The sequence below is a fragment of the Stenella coeruleoalba genome, assembly GCF_951394435.1.
Source record: "Stenella coeruleoalba genome assembly, chromosome: 20".
Classification (NCBI taxonomy): Eukaryota; Metazoa; Chordata; class Mammalia; order Artiodactyla; family Delphinidae; genus Stenella; species Stenella coeruleoalba.
Window position 1 is genome coordinate 10151639 of NC_137166.1, and position 22818 is coordinate 10174456.

The window sequence follows — 22818 nt, forward strand, 5'->3', positions numbered from 1 at the left end:
GGATAATTATTCCATTACTTCTTCTCTCTGAGGTAGGGCATGATTTGCACAGGATCGCAGGCACCATTTACTGTGCCGTCACTTGGAGCTGGCATTGTGTTAAGGATTCTGTTATCTCATTACCTACACAGCAAGCTTAGGAGCAGTCTCAGACCTGGAGCAGTCGCAAACCTGGAGTGAGCTATGTGGATTTAAAAGTTAACCATTATCTCAAACCATTAACAAAGCATTCGTTCTGATGTGAATTTTATACACAAGGAAATTGAGACTTAGATGAAGCACCTTGGTTAAGATCATCCAGTAAATTGCTGAAGCTCGGATTTCAAGGAATCTAAGCCTCTGTGCCCTAATAAACCTAAACTAACGTATACTCACACAGAAGGTAGAAATGAATACTAATACATCCTTTAATGCGTGACATTTCCTGTGCATCGCCCATTACAGAGCTCTGCCACACAAATGACAATGGTATCTAATTCCTCGTGAGCTTCTGAGTGTCAGGCTCTGCTGGAAGATCTCTGCCTCACTGCTTCTCAAACTTGACCACGCATTGCAGTTTCCTGGTGGACTTGTTAAAACACAGATTGTTGGCTTCCATCCCAGAGTTTCTGATTCCATAGTAGGTCTGGCGTGGGACCCAAGGAAAACCACAGTTCCATATGAATTAACTCACTGACTATTCATATCAACACTTTCATCCTCATTATGAAGATGAGGAAACCAAGGTCCTGAGGGTTTAGTAGCTTGTCGAAATAAAGAGAAATACACCTTGAATCTTTTATTTGAGCTCCTCTTCTTTAAGCTGAGCCCAGAATAGCTTTATTTCTCTCTTCTTGATACTGAAAGCAAACCCCACCATAGGAGACTCAAGCCCAGGGCCCAGTTTACCCAGCTCAGGGCCATATTGTGAAGTTATTCCAATGTTTTGTCTGGCATATATCCTGGGTTTATTAATCAAGTGGAGCCCAAACGGTTTAGGAAAAAGCAAGTATTCACCAGCTCCCTCGTCCACACACTTATTCAACCCATTAGCACTAATTAGCTTCCTCTGGGCACTCAGCAGACTTCTAGACAACAGGAATGATTCTCAGAAAAAAGAAGATAAGCTTCCAGAACTAAGCATAGGGCTGGGAAGCAAGGTCTAAATGATGGCCGTCATTGGAAATTCGACCAATGGACCAGGTAGGCAAGCAGGTTTGCATGGGCTACAGATATGGTGACGGTAATCGTAATGGTCATCACAATAATTGTCGTAGGCCAGGTTCTCTGGAAAAGGACTCTGAGTGGAGACCTGCATGCAGAATGTTTATTGGGAAGTACTCCCAGGAACAGCATCTGCAGAGCAGTGAGGGAAGCAGAGCTGGGCAGACAGAGAGGTAGAGCTGTGGTGCAGCTGCAAGAGATGCTCTAATCGGTCCCACAAGGAGCTCCAAAGATGGGCTAGCCCTTCAGAGCTATCTCTGTTGAGGCAAGGGGACTGGGCTTCTGTAGCCGTGCATTCAACAGTGATTCGATGGGGGCTGCCCCAGCAAGGGGCAGAAACCTTGAGCAAGGCTGCTCCCTTCCGCTGAGGACTATTACTGGGGAGGGTTACAGCCATGAGTCATCAGTAGCCGGTGCTCCTGCCATCTTGGGGAAATGAGTACCTCAGTCCTGAAGGGCGCACTAGATGGCACATCACAGCATCCACGAGTTTTTTAGGTCACATTTTTTTGAGTGCTTACTAGGTTCAGGCACTGTTTAAATGTTTTACACATATCGATTCATTCAAGCCTCCTAATACTATGAGATAAGTATAATAACTATACATGAGGAAACGAAAGCACAGCTGAGTAATAAGCCAGAGAAATCAGGATGCAAACTCAGGAAGTCTGTTCCAAAGACTGAATGCTTCACAACGGTTAACTATCTCTCTTGACTCTAAAAATTTAAAGAAGGGGATCATGGTGGGGGGAGTTGGTGCAGGTGAGGAGAGTGATAGGTAAGGAGGTTTTCATCTAGGAGGTAAAGACTGGCAGCATCACAAGAAAGCACAGGATCACCAAGGAAGGTGGACAGGGCCTTGGAAACCATTGGCTCTATATCATTTTACAGAAGAAACATCTGGTCTACCTTGTTTTACAGAAAAACCTAAGGCACAAGATGGGAAAGGGCTTATCCAGGGTTGCACTGTGATGCTGTCAGACCAAAGGATAGAGTCCTGGATGCCTGAATATCTGGCATTCAGGCATCCAGGACTGTATTTGCTCTAATGAGAGAAGTTGAAGAACATAGCCATCCCTCAATCACCCAGCTTCCACACTGACCTGCTCCAATCTATTCACCCTTCAGCAACACAGGATCTTATAAAAATGTCAACCATGAGTTAAATCTCTGCTCAAAACCCTCTTATATTTCCACATGGCTTTTAGGATAAGGATAAAGATAAAATTGCCAACATGGCTGCTATGTGGTTATTCATCTGCCACTCCCTCACTGTCCCCTTTTGTCTCTATTCTTCTCCTCTCTTGCCACACTCTGGTCAGTTTCTTGAATGGACCCAGATCCACATTATTGCCCATTCTCATAACCTCCTTCCCTCCTCCCTTCACTCTTTCCACCTCCTCATCCTTAAATACCAGTTCTAAGTTTAGTTCCTCATACAGTCATCTCTGATTCCCTAGACCAGGTGCTTAGGTCCCTTGTGCTACAGTCACAGCACCATCTCCTCCCCCCTTAGTACCTATCACCACTGTCATCGATGATTCATGTGTCCCTGGTAAATATGTATTATAGTCACAAGACTGCAGGCTTCAGGATGGTGGGATCAGGCTTATGGTGCTCATTCTTATATACCCAGAGACTAACGCAGTTATCCTCAGGGCTCATACTAGATAGATGAAGAAAGAAAGAGAGAGAGGAGGGAGGGAGGGAGGGAGGAAGGAAGGAAGGAGGAAGGAAGGAAGGAAGGAAGGGAGGGAGGGCGAAGGGGGGAGAGAGAGAACAAGAGAAAGGAAGGAAGGAAGAAGGAAGGACGGAAGGAAAGAGAAAAAAGATAAAAGCAAGGGAGGAAGGAGAGAAAGAAGAGAGAGGGAAGAAGAGAAAGGTACAGAGGAAGAGAAAGAAAGGAGCAAGAGATAGAGATACAGTCCGAGAAACGGACAGAAAGATAGACAAAGAGATAGAAAGAGAGCCAAGCAAAGAGAGATGAGAGACAGAGACAGGGGCTGGGGGTGGGGAGGGAGGGGAATAATGACCAAGCTTGGTGGGGGTGGGTGGGAAGAATGGGGAGGCGGAGTGGGAGGAGGACTGCAGGTTGCATGAGGAGAGGTGGGGTTGAATGTTCATCTGTATAGCAGGTCATACCGCTGAGAAGCCTGAACACGTTTTGAACAGGGGAGGAGTGGGGATTCTGTTGAGTTTCTCATGGAGTGAGCTGTGAGCTGCAGGATGGACACCATCAGAGGGACCAGTGGCTGGCCGGGGTGGGTGGAGTACCCAGGACCATGGCTGATAGCCTGGTGGGTACCCATGAGAACAGACGAGGCTGCTTCTTGCTACACATCTCATTCTTTCCCAGCTGAATTGATTTGTTTTCATCCTAATATGGGCAGTAATATTCTGAAAAGCAACTGTGGCCTTTTGGGTGTGTTGCTGGGGAAGTGGGCGGGTCCCTGGGGTTATATAAACTCAGCAAAGTCTAGTCTGTATTTGGAGTTCTTGGCACATGTCCAAGGCCTGGAACTACAGAGGTAAATCTTCTTAAAGTCTAATTATGTCTTAGGTGTTTTAGGGAAGTGATGTTTGAAAAGGGGCTTATGTGACAACCCCACTAATTCATGAGACCATTGTGCAGCCTCCTGTCAGGGAAGATAAACAAAGGATGCTGAGGTCGGCTTTATCTGCCCCTTGCTCCAAGTTCCAACAACCAGCCGCCAACTGACTGTCCTATTTGCTGCTCTCTTGCTTCTGGCTATAAGTGCCAGCGTGGCAGTGAGTAATATTTTCTAACCAGATAGATAATAATATGATGATAATAGTAATAGTAATAACAGCAGCTGACACTTGAGTTTCCTCTATGCCAGCTAGCTTGCAAAGGCCATTCCATAATCCTCTTTCTTTTTAAATTAATTAATTAATTTATTTTTGGCTGCGTTGGGCCTTCATTGCTGCGCGCGGGCTTTCTCTAGTTGCGGTGCGTGGGCTCATTGCGGTGGCTTCTCCTGTTGCGGAGCATGGGCTCTAGGCGCGCGTGCTCAGTAGCTGTGGCACGTGGGCTCAGTAGTTGTGGCTCGCGGGCTCTAGAGCACAGGCTCAGTAGTTGTATGGCACACGGGCTCAGTTGTTCCGTGGCATGTGGGACCTTCCCGGACCAGAGCTCGAACCCGTGTCCCCTGCCCTGCGTTGGCAGGCAGATTCTTAACCACTGCGCCACCAGGGAAGCCCCCATAATCATCTTTTAAAACACCATACAAAAACTGAGATGGGTATTATACCCATTTTTAACAGATGAAGAAACAAGATCCAATGAAGTTAAAGTGCTTGTTCAAGGTCCCTCACCTAGCAAATAGAGAAGCTAGGATGAAAACCAGCTCTGACTTTGGAATCGGGTCCTTAAGTTCTACACTGTCTTCATAATTAACTTGAATGCTGCCTTTTGGCCCCTTTCTTCCTCCATTTCCTCTACAAATATTTATCAGGTAACCCCAGTGTGCTGGGCAGTGGGCTCTGTGCTCAGGATACAGGGATGAAGAGATCGCACCATCCCCGCCTTCGTGGACATGGCAACCTAGGGCTTATTTCCAGCTGGACAGTTAACGTCAAGGGCAGCTTCAGCACTAAATCTGCCTGATTCTTTGAAAGGATGGTCTTGTCAACAGAAGATGCTCCCCTCCTCCTGAAGATAGCTCTCCTGAGTAACCCCAGGTTGTCCTCAGCTCCTCGGGAAGGAAGCTCACCAACAAAACCCACAGCATGGAATCCATTCCACTCCATGCTAAGCAGAAGCACGATTTCTCTGAGCATGGCCTCCCAGTACTTAAAAACGTAGCCTCTGTATTCAAAGAGACCCAAGTTCACATGCCAGTTCATCCTCTCCATGGTTGTGTGACCTGAAGCAAGTAACTTAACCTCTCTGTGTCTCAGTTTCCTCTGTTGAAATGGGGATGTAGTAGTATCTACCTCACAGACAGTGTATGGAAATTACTGGACTCCATCTATTTTAGCTTTTATTCCCTCATGAGCTGATACATACGTTCAACAAATATTGAGTGAATGAATCCTGTCTCAGAGGCCTAATTTAACCTTTATAATATCTGTAATAAAGACAGTTTCTTTGGCTCAGTCATGACTTACTGTCAAGGAGTTAAAAGCAACTAGAATAAAGATCACGTGAGGCTTTTGTGGACATAGACCAACCTAGCTTGGAAGAAATGTTTTTAGATATATTCTTTCTTAACCTAAGGCATATTGCTGACTTGTGAGGAGTCATGCACTGGCCAGCATCAGAGATTTCTGGAAGCAGGGAGGTGGGGCCTTGGTCCATGACACGTCTCTGCAGCATCTTTGACATTTAGGAGGGTGAGGACCTGTTACCTGAGGTGAACAGTTATGGAATAAGGGTCTTAACCTTCCCAGGGAGCCCCCAGGCCACAGCCCTTCCTGCTGATGCCGAGAGGCAGTTAATCCTCGTCTCTTGGATTATTCAGGAAGGATATGACAGAGGCACTTTGTCCTCTTTAAATTTTCAGAGGTTCTGTTTCCTAGCGTTGCAGGCCCCTGGGGACCAGGAGGTCTTGCTATAGTGAAGACTCTCTTGTCCAGGGCACAGGGTGGGGCAGGCAGAAGACAGGAGAGGAGGTGCAGACGATTCCGAGGCCACTGCTGTGGGCTAGTCTCAAGAGCACTGGATTGGGAGTTCCTGGCCCTGGATTTTAAGTTCACATTTGAGCTTTTCTCCTAATGGACGTTGCAGCCTTGGGAACAACACTGAAATTCTGAATCTGGGAAATTACGATAGCTCATTTTCGCTGGGTGTTTATCACGTGCAAGCACTGCTCCAAGTACACGAGTGCCACCTGAGGCTAGCCCTGATGTCACTCCACTTTACAAGTGAGGAAATAGAGCCTTAGAGGGCTTGGGAAGATGGAGCTGGGATTAAGCCCAGGGAGTCTGGCTCTAGAGCTCGTGATCTGAACTCTTCACTGCCACGTACTCTCCCACGGGAAGGGTTGTTATGAGGGCTAGATGAATAACGTTTTCAACAGCTAGTGTGCAACAAAACTTGGTGTCTTTGTCTCCTTCCAGCTCTGAGATCTCACGCATGCGCCCTCTAGTTGGAGTGCTGAAGGGTACAGACTGAGCGTAGCTGTACCATGGGATGATGGGGGGTGGTGAGACAGCCACAGGGCCATGAAAAGGAGGCCACGTTCAATTAATAATGCAACTGGATGCAGACAGAAAACTCAGAAGAATATTCAGAACGCGGGATGGCATGAGCTAGACCGCCAAAGATTGCTTACGAGACTGAAATTCACAAGATCCCTAGGAAGGAGTTTTTTTCTGAGATTAACTCAATGATGGGGCCCTCCTTAGCTCAAAAAATAGCTTTTCTAGAACATAAAAAAAATGGCTTGCAACAGCTTTTGATTCACAAACGTTTACTGCATTTATGATTTGGCAGGAATGAATCACAGGATTTCAAACGTGAGGCACCTGGAGAAGACTTAACCATGATTTGGGGGCCGCTGACTTGTAGCTGGGTAGATGTTGGTGCTGTTCATGATCAGCAATGATTTTGTTTTCAACAAACTGTTCTCCTGTAGTGATCTTGCAGATGGCTGTGTCTTTTCTGCTGACATGGAGTGACTCTCCAATATGTCCCATTCCTCCACCACACTAAGGATTCCTGCCCACCCCATGCTTTCCCAGGTTCGTGTTAGAATGGTGTATGGTTAAGCCATTCAGGAAGGACCCCCAACGCATGAGCCCTCATATAGGGTCGGGGGGGCGGGGCTCATGATGCGCCCCTGTAGATTCTGGCCCTCCCTCTCTGGTAGCTCCTTGGAAGTGATCTGAATGACACTGGGAAATGCCGCATCCATAATGAATAGAATTTAATAATTGAGTAGTAGCCATTTAACTCTGTCAGAAAGTTAAATTCTGCTTTCCTTTCCAAGATCTGCGGCCCATCTCTGTTCTCTCTGTTCAGATGAGATGATGAAAAAGGTCAAAGGGCTCTGAAAGCCCGGAAGGCATCAGATGTCAGACATGGATGCAAATATCCACACAGTAACAGTAAGGTTATTCTCCAGAAATGGAGCACACCCCCAGTTAAGATGCTCAAGGCCATGGCAGCTTGTTAATGGGATTGGCAGCAAAACCCTCTAAGGGAGTTCCTGACAAGAGCCCCACTTGCTTATGTATTTTCTTACTTTTCCTTTATGAGATTGTGAGGAATCTTCAACCAGGTTCTAAAGATTTCATTAGTGGCGTTATTGTCTTACACCATCTGGCCGTGCTACTGTCAGAGGAAATCAACAATGTCTTCAGAGATGTGACAGAGCAGTGTTGACACTTGGGCAGTTCCAATGAGAAAGTGACTGGCTCTGGATTGAATTATTTTCCTATAATATATTAAAGTTTCCTTCCATATTACAGTTTAGGGTGGCATTTCTCACTTCCTATCTGCAAATATCCCATCACAGCCTTTGATAAAAATCAGACAGAAGTCTTGGTGCCATTACAACTGCACACTTTATATGAACTCAGTTTAGGAAACTTTATCCTAATTAGGTTGAACTTTCTTTGTCATCATCATCAAATTAGGAAACATGTACCCAGGCCATAGTCTTTGGCTCTTTGAAATGTCTCTAGTTGGCACTAAGGTAGAAGATGAACAAATATATGTTGAATGAATGAATAAGTGAAGGAATGAATGATTGGGTTGTCAAGTGGAAAGAGAATAGATTTTAGAATCAGCCAGATTAGGGTGTGAATCCTAGTTCTGTTACTTGTTACTTGTGTTTTCTTCAGGCCTCTGGGGGCTTTCCACACTGGGAAGGGAGGCAGCCCAGAGAAAGTGGCTGTATTCGTTTTCTATTGCTGCTGCAACAAATTACCACCAAGTCCATGGCTAAAAGCAAATAAACAAAACCAATTTATTCTATTAGAGTTTACTGTAATAGGATAAGTAAGAATGTAATCTGTATTACATTATATACAGATGTATTATATTACAGTTCTGGAGATCAGAAGTCCAAAATGGTTTTTTGTTTTTTTGTTTTCTGGCCACGCTGCGTGGCTTGTGGAATCTTAGTTCCCTGACCAGGGATAGAACCCGGGCCCCCTGCAGTGGAATCGCAGAGTCCTAACCACGGGACCGCCAGGGAATTCCCCAAAATGGGTTTCACTTGGCTACAATCAAGGTTTTAGCAGGGCTGCGTTCCTTCTGGAAGCTCCAGGGGAGAATCCCTTTCCTTATCTCTTGCAGCATGTAGAGACTGCCCACATGTCTTGGCTTACGGTCTCTTCCTCCATCATCAAAGCCAGCAGGGTAACATCTCTGAATCTCTTTCTGACTCTCCTCCCTCCCTCTTCCATCTTTTAGGACCCTTATGGGTACGTCGGACCCACCTGGATAATCCAGGATAGTCTCTCCATCTCAAGGTCCTTTCCTTAATCACATCTGCACAATTCCTTTTGCCATGTAAGGGATTAGGACATAGATATCTGGGGTGTGTGTGTGGGGGGGGAAGGGAATCATCCTGCCTACCACAGCAACCACGCCAGACCTACCCAACAGTGATGGGAAGCAGCTCCACACCTCTCCAGGGTATCACAGATAATGCATAAAAAGTACTCCCCAGGGAGCTCCCCCCCATCATGAGAGCTGTGGCTGGCTGTCTTCTTGGGAGGAGTCTAGTTCTGCCCTGGGGTGACTCGCTGGTCTTTCCACCGTGGGGTGGTGAAATGGTCTGGGCTCCCTTTAGAACTTGTTGGGTTTTGTAAGACAGTGTCAATTCCACCTCAGCTTGCTTAAGCATTCACGTATGTGGTTATGCACTTGGCCAAAAAACTTTCCTCTCAGGGAAACCTTGAACTCTGTGCGCAAAACCACTTAGCAAATCTTGGTTGGAAAAATGTTATTTAAGGAGACCCACCCACCTGAAAGCTGGGCAGTCCAACCACACCCTTCAACTGTCCATGGATTAAGCCAGACCACATCCTTCTTGGCCTAGGGTATTTGCTTTTGCTAAATGTTGCATTACTTCGGTGCTATTGGACTACATTACAAGCACACCATAAGGAAAAGCATCACAGACATTGCATTTATTATAACTGTTTTGTTGATGGATGTTCATTGCTTGTCAGCATAGATTTCTTATGAGAAACCACAGAGAAAGATTCCCCCAGTCTTAAAACCCAGTACTAGTTATGGTTTTCCTAATAACTGGTTTATTTCCATCAGATGAACATTAGTGCACGTGACTGGTCATTTTTCTCTTTGCACAACTCACTATTGGGAAGCAAGAGCCTTCAACAAAGCTTTAGCGCACCAAAGCCCGCATTACATGCGGCAGCTTAGTTACCTACCCTCACTGTCCCTTCTCCCCAGTTCCTTCATCTGTTTCACGTTTTATTTCTTGCTGTTGTACTGTCTGTGAGCTTAGAACAAGGCATGATAAGAACTTTTGTTATTTTCCAAGACTTTTTTTCTCTTCTGTGAGACCCATGTCCCTGATACATTTCTCTTCGTTCCAAGAACAAACTCAAACAAACAAACAAAATCAAAACATGAAACGAAACATCATCAGTGCCAATGTTTCAACATGGACTCTCAGCAGAACTGAGTCCAGCCCCATCGTAAAGCCTGGCGCTTATGTTGATAATATGAAAACAGGTCTCTCATGCTTTGTATGCTGAGCGCACCGAGCTCATAAATGCCAGCATTCTAAATGGCTTGCTTGCTGTTAACAGATTCAGTGGCACCAAAATCCATTTCTTTTCTGAGGGATATTTTAACTCTTATTGTATCTTTACTCATGGTCAAAAGACATTGGCAAATTTGCTAAAGTGATTGACGGGACTCCTCTTAAAGCATTCCTAAAGTGTCACGTCTCTGCCTTCACATTTTTGTATGTGAGCTTGTCTTCTTGGAAAGGAAAACTGGAAATGTGCTTAACACTATGTAGGGTTTTGGTAGTTGTAGAAAGCCAAGATTAAAAAAAAAAAAAATCAATGTTAGTAGAACCTCCAGTGAAAACATCAAGATACACCTAACCTAAGAGTTCATCTCTGAGTTCATCAAACCACAGAATCCCCAACACCAAGAACCTCTCACACAGATACTGGATGGTGTATCTGGACCTTCTCTTTTTAATCTCTATTCCCATAAAGTCCAAGACATAGTATGTATTTGATACATAATTGTTGAATTAATGAGTAATGTCTCCTACTCTCAAAGAGTTCTCCTCCAACCCCAGTAGACCACGATGGGAACACAGTGCTTGCCACGGGACAGCTGTGCAATACATATGGAGTGACTGGTACCGAGACCCATCCAAACCATGGAAGAAACCTATGCCATCCCTTAGCTCCAGAGCAGCGATTTTAATTTCCATTATTTCCCCCCTTGTCAAAAACACACCTTACAGATGACATTCACGTAGGCAGCCACTCTCATGGGTAGACTTAGGTTAAAGTGTAATTCCTGTTGTGCCAGGACAATCTCTGTCTACCTCTCTCCCACTCAAGAAAATATATCAGAACACAAATGAATAAGGGCGCCATTACTATGGGAAGCGTCACGAATTCGTGGCAACTTATTGGAAAAGTAAATCATCCTCCGTTTTGGTGTTGCAGCTGATGTTAGTAGTACACGACTTACGAAGCGGCTCGCGATGATTGACGTAACAGCTCACTGAGATACCAAGAATGAGAGTGCTTCTCTACAGAATCCATCTCTGAGACACACTGAGTCCTAACACGCCATCTTGGAGACCTTTCCAGACTCCAGGGAAACCATCCCTGAGGCTCATCCTACCCCACACGCAATCCTCTGTACAAATTCCACCATCCATGTGAGCTTCACCAGAACCATAGCGCTCATCCCTACGAATGGACACAGCTCACACAGGAATCTCATCATCAGCTGGGCGTCACTGCACTTCCTCCATCCTGACCCTGGGGAGGAGGCCTCACAAGCAGCCCACTTACCACGCCACCGCCAGCAGAGTGCACGAGCACAGACATCCCTTCTCGCAGGTTGGCAACTTCAAAGAGCATCATGTAGGCCGTGACAAAGTTCACAGGGAACGCAGCGGCCTCGGAGAAGCTCATGTCATCTGGGACCTTGTAGACGAATTCCACTGGTGTGCAGACCACCTCTGCCCAGGCATTGTAATTGACAAATGCCATGACACGGTCCCCGATCTGGGAATAGGGAAGCACAGAGTTAGTGGAGGTTTCTTAATCTTTTCTGAGAGATTTCTCAAATATTCTTAAGAATCTGACGAAAACTAAAGAGTCCTTCCCAGTAAAAAAAGAAACCCCAAACCCTCAAATATGCACACCTTCACCTCACCTGCCTTTCAAGGCATTTGTGGACGCTTTTTTTTTTTAACGAGAAACAATTTTTAGAATTTATTTATTTATTTATTGGCTGTGTCAAGTCTTAGTTGCGGCAGGCAGGATCTTTCATTGCAGCACGCGAGCTCTTCATTGTGGCACGTGGGCTTCTCTCTAGTTGTGGCGAGTGGGCTCCAGAGTGCACAGGCTCAGTAGTTGCCGCACGTGGGCTTAGTTGCCCCGTGGCACGTGTAATCTTAGTTCCCCGACCAGGGATCGAACCGGTGTCCCCTGCCTGGGAAGGTGGATTCTTAACCACTGGACCACCAGGGAAGTCCCTGTGGATGCTCTTGAAGTCCATCTGTGCAAGCTTCCCAGGGGCCATGGAAGCCAGGGACTCTACCCCTCTTCTGGAGCATAAATATGTCGATACGACGTGCATCACATCACATGCCGTGGAATGTTAGTGTTGGAAGGTCATATTACTGATTTAACCTCTCATCTAATCTCCCTGTTTGGGAACTGGGAAGGTCAAAGGGGCTAGGAGTCAAATCTACTCTCAGCTATTCTCTCCCACCCCATATAGATTCCTTGCCAGGTTAGTTCACTGTGGTATTTGCATCAATGGATTACCGATTACATCGGATGTGAAACGTGGTCCATCAGAGGAGCCATGTAAATCTAAGTGCAAGAGATTGAACAAGAGCAGCCAGGCTTAGAGTGAACTAGGAAAATGCCATCGGGTGTGAGGAATAACAACTAACGTTTATTGCACACGTATTATATGGCAGACATTGTCCTAAGGCTGTCACATGCTTTACCTCATGATTAGATGAGGCAGGGCTGAATACTGTGGGGTTTTTTTATCAGTGGTTTACATAGCCAGACACCATTCAAAAAAAAGAAAAAAAGCAGTCTTCCCTTTAAAGTAGTTATAATCATATGCTAAGTTTTTTTCATAGCGTATCATTATTAAAGGTAAATACAAAGTAAACTATCACTGATGGCTTACGTGAGCTGCCAAGTGCTAGTTCAATTGAACCATTCTGCTATTTGATGTTAGTTGCTTATACTGTAACTTTTAAATGCAATATTCAGATTGCTGTGGTCATAGTGATTTCTCAGTAAATTAACGGCTTTCATATGTGTGTGTTTTAGTGTATATATATTTTTATGATTGACTCGACTGTTTTATTTTCTTTCTAGTTCAGGATTTCTCTTTCACCCCTGCTCAAAAACAACAACAAAAACCTCCTATGAGATGGGTTTTGTTACAGCGCCATATTACAGACAAATGATCATAGGTTTTACAGACATTTAAACTGAGGCAAAGAGAGATTAAAGCACATGCCCAAAGTCATGTAGCCAAAGAGTAGCTGTACTGGGATGTGAATCTAGGTAGGCTGACTCCAGATACAAATAGTTAATTCATTGCACCCAAGTGCTACAAAGAAGAAATAAATTTATATAAGGATGTACAACAGGGGAACCTACCAAGTCTGGGAATATTAGTCTAACTCTTTAAGTCTCAGTTTTCTCAGCTTTTAAATGGGTATAATATTAGGAACAGGTCCTTATGGAGATTAAATGACATAATATGCATGCAATCCACTTGGCACTGTGCATGTAAAACGAGGAGAGAACAATTAATGCTAACTCTTAAAAAGAACAGATTGGTTCCTGATCTCGTGGATTTCACAGTTAAATGATCAAAATCTAAATATCAACCCACTGAGTTTCATGAAGCAGAGGAACAGCTGTCTAAGCGTTAAAAACCAAATGATGATGTCAGGAATATCATCTCAGATGCCCTGGCTTGGACCAGAGGATCTCTAGGGTCTAACACTGGCATCCTACTTTGCACAGAATCATGCAAACCCAAAGATCCATAACACCACAGAGCAGCTGATGGCCTCCAGTGTCAACAGAGTCTATGAAAAGAGTGTTTCCACCACCTTGACAGCGATGGTTGTGCTGTCACAGACCACCTTGACGGTGATGGTCGTAGCCATCCCAGCAGGGTTGACTGCTCCAGACTTCTTGTTTCACTATCAAAATGGCAAAAAGAAGACCAGCCATTAGATCAGCAGCCCCAGTCTCAGAGTCCAGCGGTGGGGAACCTTTTTTTTTTTTTTAAACATCTGATTCACCTCATTACTTGATTCTGTTTAAAAAAACGAAATTAGTCCTGGGCGACTGAGCCCAAATGATTCCTTTAGTGCTGAGCCTCTGGCAACAACTTTTCAAGGCTCCCTTGCAATCCATCAAGCCAAGAGCTACTCAGTGTGTTGCCGTGTGGAATCCCATCTCCAACATGATTGAAAATTTTAAGTCAGAATTACAGAGGGCCTGTTAGTATTGGTTTTCTCCCAAATCACACCCTGACTGGACAGCTGTAGGTGGCTGCTTTTGTTTGTTTGTGCAGCTGAACGTACTGGAGGAGGGTGGAGGGGGTGATGGATCGGTTTGACAATAGCAAGTCAGGGCTAACTAGCAGAAGAAAGATCACATATAAGGGAAACAATACAAGTAATCAAGCACAGTGATTCCTCCCTCTACACTAAGGCCAACAACATCCTTATCTGCTGTTACAGTCTAAAATGATGGGTTATTTATCCAGTGCTCACGATGAATAGCGCAAACGGTATGAGCTGTTCCTTTGGGACCACGTGGAGGGGCGAAGAGCAGACCATAGCGCTCACGTGCAGCACTTTCAGGGAGAGATGGTGCTGCCACGTGAGGTTAGATTGCTTACCTGGGGACAGAAAATGTAAAGTCATAGGAAAGAAAAGAAAAAGCGCATCTACTGCTCTCTCAACGTTTTTCTGCCACGTTATCTGGAAACCACCGGCAAAAAGACGGATGAGCGGGATGAGATTTCCAGACGTTCATCGTAATGAATCGGGAGCATATTGATATTTTCACAGTATGTTGAGGCTCCGAGGCACCGAGAGCTGAGCAGCCTCAGAATCAATTCCAAGGGCGCATTCTGGCTTTGCCTTTTATAGCGCTTCTCTCCCTGTGTTAACTGTCGCAGTGGTTGCAGGTGGAGAACAGAGGGAAAGAGCGTGGGACTGCAGGAAGAGTAAAGAGGCTCTGGTGATTTGAATCCAGCTGCAGCTACTACTTATTATCTTTCTGACCACATGGAAATTACTGAACCCTTCTGAACTTCATCTCTAAGGGGATAACAATATTTACCTTGCAGGCTGAAAACCAGTAACGTCCCCATGTTTCTAGTTATGGTAGATTCTCAACTGTGAGGTCCCTTCATCTCTCCGTGGGAAGCATTTAAAGTCGAGCGAGAGCTCTTATGCCTGATTTCCACTGTTTTTTCTTGCTCCAAACTACCGCAATTTTGTGCAATTGATTTGCGCATAGTTTTTCAGTTTTTATAGACAAGATCCTACTTGATTTGCATGATAATGGTAGGAAGGGTCATACATCTTTTCAGCGATAAAAAAAATTTTATTATGCGGAATTTTGAACATGTACAAAAGTAGTCAGAATAATATAATAACCCTTTTTATCCCTTGCCCTACTCCCCAGGCCACCAGCCCATAGCCGATCCTGTCTCATTGTCAGTCACCTCTCCCCTTCGGCTTTAAAATCCTCATCCAAAAATGCCACTTTCCCAGTGTCTGAAATAACGATTTATAAATGATCGCTTAGATGCATCAGCTAAGTAGATATTTAAAGGAACCCAATTATAAAATACAGAGGCTACTTCTCCCCAACTTTTGCGTTTTGTAGTTGACTTTTGAGCCTGAAGTGATGGGGAAATGAGAGCCACGGATAGAGAGAGGAGGGATGTACACTTAGTTAATACAAGGCCAAATTCATAGCTGTATTAATTTTAATCTTATTAATAACTGTGTAAAATGAATAAAGGGGATGCTAAGGTTTCCCCTGGCCCCTTCACCAGACCGTTGCCAGGAACAACAAGACGGTACATGGGAAAGGTATGAGACGTTTGGAAAGTCCTATCATTTACAACCACTGTTAATAAACCCAAATAATGAGACAATAACAATAAGACACGTTATAGATTATTTCAAACATATCTTGCATACTCTTTTATTATCTTAATGGATTCCAGATAGATATCATCCTTTCAGTCAGAAGTCAAAACATTACCTCGAATCCTTTAACGCTGTCTCCCAGAGCTTCAACAATCCCAGAACATTCAAATCCTGGCACCAGGGGGGTCTTGGGAGGGTTGTCGATATTCCCTTGTCGCACCATCAAGTCAATGAAGTTTAAACCACTGTGAACAGCAAACATGAAAAAAGAAATTCACAATGAGATCCGAAAGAAAGCACTGGCTTGAGTTTTCTTTCCTTCCCTTTCCTTCCCATTCCCTCCCTTCGCCCGCTCCCCAATTCCTCTCTCCTTTCTTTTTAAATTTTCTGATGAAACATGCCTAATAGTAATGTTACTTAGCTAGATGTCACCAATAAAGTAAAGCAGTGATCTTTCTAGACCACTAATGCTTTCCCAGCCCTTCAAATGGCAGTTGCAGAGTTCACGCTCTAATTCAAAAGAGAGTCCCTTTGCTCCCACTCAGAGCCTCCTTAGTCTTATTTTAAAAGTATGTATTAACCAGCCTGGTCATTAGCTGTTCTAGCAGTTAATCAAGGGTAAAAAATATACTAGGAAGAGGTTATAAGAAGACACATGGAAAGCAGCCAGACACAATGGCCATCCGCCATTCTATGAAAAACAAAGAGAAAAAAGACCTAACCTAAAAGGTCTCAAAACAACCGTCACACCTCAACCATCCCATCGACTTACACGAGCGCCGAGCCATAAACGGTACCCATAATGGTGACTATGAGCCATTAAGAGACCACATTGGGTCCAGCTGCAGGAGGGTGACTCGAAGAATATAGGTCAAAGTGAGGGACCAATGGGGATGGGAAGACTGGAGGGTTCATTTCAAAAACTTTAGTTACCTCTGGTTGAGAGAAGTCATTAGGTATTTCCTACAAACATATTACTTTTGAAATAAGAAAGTTATCATTAAAATATATCAAAGTCATTGCCTTGGAAAACCACATACTTGATTCTAATGATGCTACCAATGCTCTCAACTGTTGGATTTTTTTCAAGAGCTGCAACTGGGAATTGCGTCTAACACCCGTGAACTAATCAAGTGGGAACACATATCTCACTCAACATGTATTTTTTCCCACCAGCTGTGGTTCTAATGTACTGCCTGTTTTCATAAGCTGCCATCTAGGAAAGACACGGGTTATAGAAACCAAACTCCTCGGTTTGGCCCAAGGCCCGTTAGCGTCCGGCCACAGCTTCCTTTTCAAGTAAGACGCGAACTCTTTCTTAAACACAGGTGGCCCATTTCTTCCTTGGCCTCTTTGGAGCCAAGGAAGCATCTAACTCTACCTACATCCCCTGGTCTCTACTCATCAGTCTCACCCATAAGGAATGGGTAAGGGCAAGGAGGATGACTTCCTTGAAAGATGGGTTCAAGAATCATCCCTTTTTTAGGTTTTTCTGGACACAAATGAGGCAAGATGCACATATTGCCCCACTGAAGTATCTCTAACATGTGCCTTTTCTGAAGGCAGCTGCATGCCTCGTATTTCTTTGCTTCCAGAACACCTGGCATACATTATGCCCACAGCAACACAGTAGGGACTCACGCAACATCCACTGAATGAAGGAATATTCATGAATATCCCAAAAAATGTGCTACCAGTTTGAGTACTAACTCCTTTTTTAAAAAATGTATTTATTTTATTTATTTTTGGCTGCGTTGGGTCTTCCTTGCTGCGTGCAGGCTTTCTCTAGTTGCGGCGAGCAGGGGCTATTCTTCATTGTCTTGCGCGGGCTTCTCATTGCGGTGGCTTCTCTTGTTGCGGAGCACAGGCTCTAGGCGTGCGGGCTTCAGTAGTTGTGGCTCGCGGGCTTAGTTGCTCCGTGGCACGTCAGATCTTCCCGGACCAGGGCTCGAACCGGTTTCCCCTGCATTAGCAGGTGGATTCTTAACCACTGCGCCACCAGGGAAGTCCCCTAACTCTTTTTAAAAAGCGGCCAAGGGATGCTCAGCGTCTTGGACACATTCCTGAAATGTATGTGTAGACTTCCAAAGGTCCTGCTTTGATGGTTAATAGTTCTTAGGGTCATTTATTAACCAAAATATTCTCCAATAATGTGGCCAGTTTTTTAAGAGCTCGGGGAGATCTGGGCACAAATCTCAATTCCATGACTTCTCCTTGTGTAACCTTGGCTCAGTTACTCAACTTCTCTAAGCCTCAATTTCCTTGTCTGTGAAATGGGGCCTATGGTAGCACCCATGCCACAGGGTTGTTAATAAGAGTTAAGCATTAAGAATGGTGCCAAGTACATAGTAAGTACTCAATAATAATATCTGCATCTTCTGTTAAGAAGAAGGCTGACGTGTGAGATACATTTTAGGAAGATTCCCATTACACAAGAGTTACAAATAGTTTCAGAGCTGAAGTGGGAAAACTTCAGGTATCTATAAGCTTCACTTCTGTGAAATAGTCCATTTTCCAACACAATCAAATAAATAAAGCATCGCTGTATAACAATAAAAGGAATTTCTACGTCCCAAGTCAAACACCCCATCTCATTTCACGCATGTTTCAGCTCACTGTGTTATATCCTCTGTGTGAAAACTTAGGATTTCCCAAGACCCTGATGGAAAAATGCCAGAAGAAATGACTCGACAGTGCCGTAAACGCTCCAGCCCCTGGAGAAGGCTGCATCCTAGATGCTTTCTACGCTGCTCGATACGGCGGCCAATCTCCATCCAGCGTGAAGTGGGCCCAGTGATTGTAGACGGGGAGCCAGCTACTTGATTCCAGCGAGAAGGGCTAAGACAGACCTTATAAAATCCTGTAGCATCCCATTTTGTCAGTGAGGCATGCAGTGATTCTGTCAGGATCGTGGAGAATGCCAGCCAACTTGAGGACAGAAACATGAAGGAGGTGTATCCCAGGGGACAGAGGACGGGTCATTGTTGTTCATCTCAACACACAGAGGAGGTGAACAGTTGTTAATGAAGTACCCTTATGTGTTGCATCAGACCTGTTTCATGGTGCCTGCCCACACACCGCCTCCTGATATGGACCTATCCAGCATTTACTGAGGGTTCAATTCGTGGCAGAAACCGTGCTAAACACTTCCCTTTTGTTATTTAAGACTCAATGACACTCCTACGAGGTGTGAACTATCATATCCATTTTTTAGATGAGGAAACTTAGACTCAACAAGATTAAGTTACTTGTGTAAGGTCGCATCTTTAGAAACTGTCCAAGTCAGGATCCGAATCGAAGCCAAGCCTAGAAACTGAGCCCTCACAGATGACGCCCTACTCCGTCTCTAAGGAAACTTCAGCCATGCCCTTGACGAAGGGGCACATCCAAGGGACCAGGTTTATGACTTCTTGTCTCTTTGCCCACTGATTGACCCAGTGGTGGACCCAATGTTGGAGGAGTGGCCATTCACAATCTAAGCAGGAGCCCATTCAGTATAAAGTAAATGAGCTGGCCTGAGAACTGGACGTTCTCTCAAAAACTATGAATTGGGAAACATGCATCAGGAGAAAAACTTAGTACCAGAAAGGATGTCAAAAAAATAGAACTGAGCTGGGTCACAGAGCCAACCTAACAGGCTATACCAGGGTGAGTTATACACACCTCACTGCTGAGTTATCAAGGATGGAAGGGTTCAGTCTCTACATGTGGTGAAACCCAGCCCCACATGCCTCCTGCCCTCAGATATCCAAGAGTTCCCTTGATACTTCACGCATGTCTTCATAATAGGTTATATGTGTGGTCTCTGTCTCATGAAACCAAAATACAAATGAAAACAAATACCATAATCAATAACCCTAAATCACCCACTGGACAGCCATTACTGACCTCATTTTTTTTCTTTTTTCAAACAAAACCAGCAACATTGTTTCGAGATAATAAGTTCTTTGCCCAAGGCCACACAGACAATGAATGGTGAACCCATGAACTTAAACTTGGGTCTATCAAACACGTTTTTTCTCCGAACACAACAGGAAAACACAGGGGCACATCAAGCCATACATCATCATAATTATAGTGTCCAGTATTCGCTAAGATAATTTGATTTTTCACCTGGAAATTTTGAGGGGGTAGCAATGACTATGCCTGATGACTCAGGCCCATATCAGGGGTAATTGTCAAATGTCTCTCTTACCTAATTTTTACATGGCTCTTAAACATTTGAGAGCATTGCAAAAAGAAATACTGCTGCGAAGCGCTTGATGTAATGGTCTTCTAAGTGATCCTATGTCTCTCAAATATTGGTATAATTATAAAAATAAGGCTGTTTTGTTTCCCTCCCACACTAAATTATTAGTCAAATAATAGGCTTAAAGGGTTATTACTGAGCCTTAGCATCCTGAAGGAATGAAGGCCGAGGTATGAGAAAGGGACCCTGAAAAACTCAAAACACAGAATGAGGGAGGTACAGGGAAATTTGGAAGCAGTCTCTTTAAAAAATAACTCTTTCATTTGCATAGCATAGTGCAGTTTATAATGTGCTTTTATACACATCTCATTAAACCTTGTAACAATCCTAGAAAGGCAAGAAGTGCAGATATTATTATTCCCATTAGATAGATGTGAATGTTGAGCCTCAAATAAGAAAGCTGGCTATGCCAAAGACAACACAATCAGTCCATGGCAGAGCTGAGACTTGAATCAAGATCTTCAAGCTCCTTGCTTATCTTATACCCCGTGACACCATGAAATCTGCAACGCAAGTAAATTCATTGTGACTAAAATCAGTAATGTCAAGAATCAGGGGCAAGAAGACTAAGAGAAAAATGGTGGAAGGAAACAGATGCAGGGTGCGTGGGTTCCACTTCCTACACTGCCATCAGTGCGCTGCGGGACCTTGGCTCCGTCTGTGAAGCCCACTCGCCCCCGGCCCCACCCCAGCTCTCACACTCTGTTTGCTTGGTGGTTCTTTATCCTGTGGGCTCTGCTTCAAATATTATCAAAATCAAAGCTGAGGTAGAGAGGAAGAGATGCTTGGTGGTCTTGGTAAAAGACACTGACTTGGGATGCTCAGATTCTATCTAGAAGCTGAAGGAAGGCAAGCTAGCCTTGGCATCTGTACTTTGTTTTCTATTATCTATGAAGTGATGGATGTCAACCCTGTAAAGTCTCATGGGAGATGTCTAGCTATTTTCATTTTATGTTCTACTAGACTCAACAAATGTTACTTACTTGATGATGATGCTACAGGTTGGGTATTAAGGTATGGACCATTTTCATCTCCATTTTGTTCAGGAGGATGGTTAAGCCTAAAGAAGATATAGTACCTTGTACAAGGCCCTATTGTAGGTACCAGAACTGGGGTACAAGCCCTTTTTATATGGCTTCAAAGTTTGAGTTTCTGACCACTAGGCTGTCATTCCGTTACCTATAAACCATGGTAGGCTGCTGTGTATTCTTGTCCCCAAAGCTCTGGCTTGAGCTCTGTTAATTTCCATTGGATATGCTAATAATATCAAAGAAGACATAATTTATTTCTTTTTTTATTGAAGGATAGTTGATTTACAATGTTTCAGGTAGACAGTAAAGTGATTCAGTTATACATATACATATATATATTCTTTTTCAGATTCGTTTCCATTATAGGTGGGTCCTTGTTGTTTATTTTATATACAGTAGTGTGTCTTTGTTAATCCTAAGTTCCTAAATTTATCCCTCCACCACCCTTTCCCCTTTGGTAACCATAAGTTTGTTTTCTATGTTAGTGAGTCTATTTCTGTTTTATAAATAAGTTCAGTTGTGTCGATTTTTTTTGGATTCCACATATAAGTGATATAATATGGTATTTGTCTTTCTCTTACTGACTTACTTCACTTAGTATGATAATCTCTAGGTCCATCCATGTTGCTGCAAATGGCATGATTTCATTCTTTTTTATGGCTGAGTAGTATTCCATTGTATGTATGTGTGTGTGTATGCATATATATGTATATATGTATCTTCTTTATCCATTCATCTGTTGATGGACATTTAGGCTGCTTCCATGTCTTGGCTATTGTAAACAGTGCTGCTGTGAACATAGGGGTTCATGTATCTTCTCGAATTATAGCTTTGTCTGGATATATGCCCAAGAGTGGGGTTGCAGGATCATATGGCAACTCTGTTTTTAGTTTTTTGAGGAACCTCCCTACTGTCATCCATAGTGGCTGCCCCAATTTACATTCCCACCAACAGTGTAGGACGGCTCCCTTTTCTCTATACCAGCATTTATTGTTTGTAAACTTTTTAATGGTGCCATTCTGACCAGTGAGAGGCGATACCTCATTGTGGGTTTGATTTGCATTTTGTTACTAATAAGCGATGTTGAGCATCTTTCCATGTGCCTGTTGGTCACCTGTATGTCTTCTTTGGAGAAATGTCTATTTAGGTCTTCTGCCCATTTTTTGATTGGGTTGTTTGTTTTTTTAATATTGGGCCGTATGAGCTGTTGGTATATTTTGGAAATCAATCCCTTGTCGGTTGCATCATTTGCAAATATTTTCTCCCAGTCTGTAGATTGTCTTTTCGTTTTGTTCATGGTTTCCTTTGCTGTGCAAAAGCTTATAAATTATTTCTTAAAGGACACCACTAAGTGGATGACAGAGGAATCAGCCCAGTTATAGTTTATTAATTTTCCAATTTGAGATAAAGTTGGCCCAGTGAAGGATTTAGCAAAGAAGAGGCAAGTAGATATGGAGAAGGTCCCCTTTTATTTTCCAGGTGAAAGGAAGGCAGGGGTGGCTCATGGGAAAGGATTTTAGATCTCTTGCCGTCTTGTTCCTCCCTCAGATCATCAGTATCCTCAGCATGGACCACAGGAATCCAAACACTCAGACCATTACACGAAGAACTGTATGATGAAAACCTTCCTCTTCCGGAAGACTGCTTCTTTACTGATGCAGCTCAATAGAGCCCAATCATATATTTCGATTTCACACTCAATAGAAATCCCTAATCTTGCCCCATCATTGGTTCAATTGGGAGATACATGGCCAAAGAAACAACCTTCAGTAACCCACTGTTTTACTTACTGAAGGGATATTGTTGAACCCAATATTTGTTAAAATACACATTCTCTTCTTTATGAAGACAGGGAATTTTTCCTCAAATTTCAGCACAAAGGTTGTTTGTGTGGCTCTTACAGGCCCAGTGCAGTGTAGAAACTGATTATATTTCTTTCTTTGCATTGGCTACTAGGAAGCTCTGAACC

At 43.9% G+C, this 22818-nt stretch overlaps 1 protein-coding gene and 1 long non-coding RNA gene across 3 annotated transcripts in view; one reads left to right on the forward strand and one right to left on the reverse strand.

Moving 5' to 3' along the window:
* The window catches only part of LOC307178707, a 369464-nt gene that overhangs the window by 171866 nt on the left and 174780 nt on the right, over positions 1-22818 (forward strand). The window lies entirely within an intron of this gene.
* Positions 1-22818, reverse strand: part of VAT1L (vesicle amine transport 1 like) — a gene marked incomplete at its 3' end in the record, with an annotated part of 143702 nt that overhangs the window by 103991 nt on the left and 16893 nt on the right. Inside the window, exons 2-3 of the mRNA XM_079907165.1 lie at positions 15685-15814; positions 11197-11412 (exon numbers count right to left, since the gene is read on the reverse strand). Coding sequence (XP_079763291.1) covers positions 11197-11412; positions 15685-15814 — 346 coding nt within the window. The remainder of the gene's footprint in view (positions 1-11196; positions 11413-15684; positions 15815-22818) is intronic.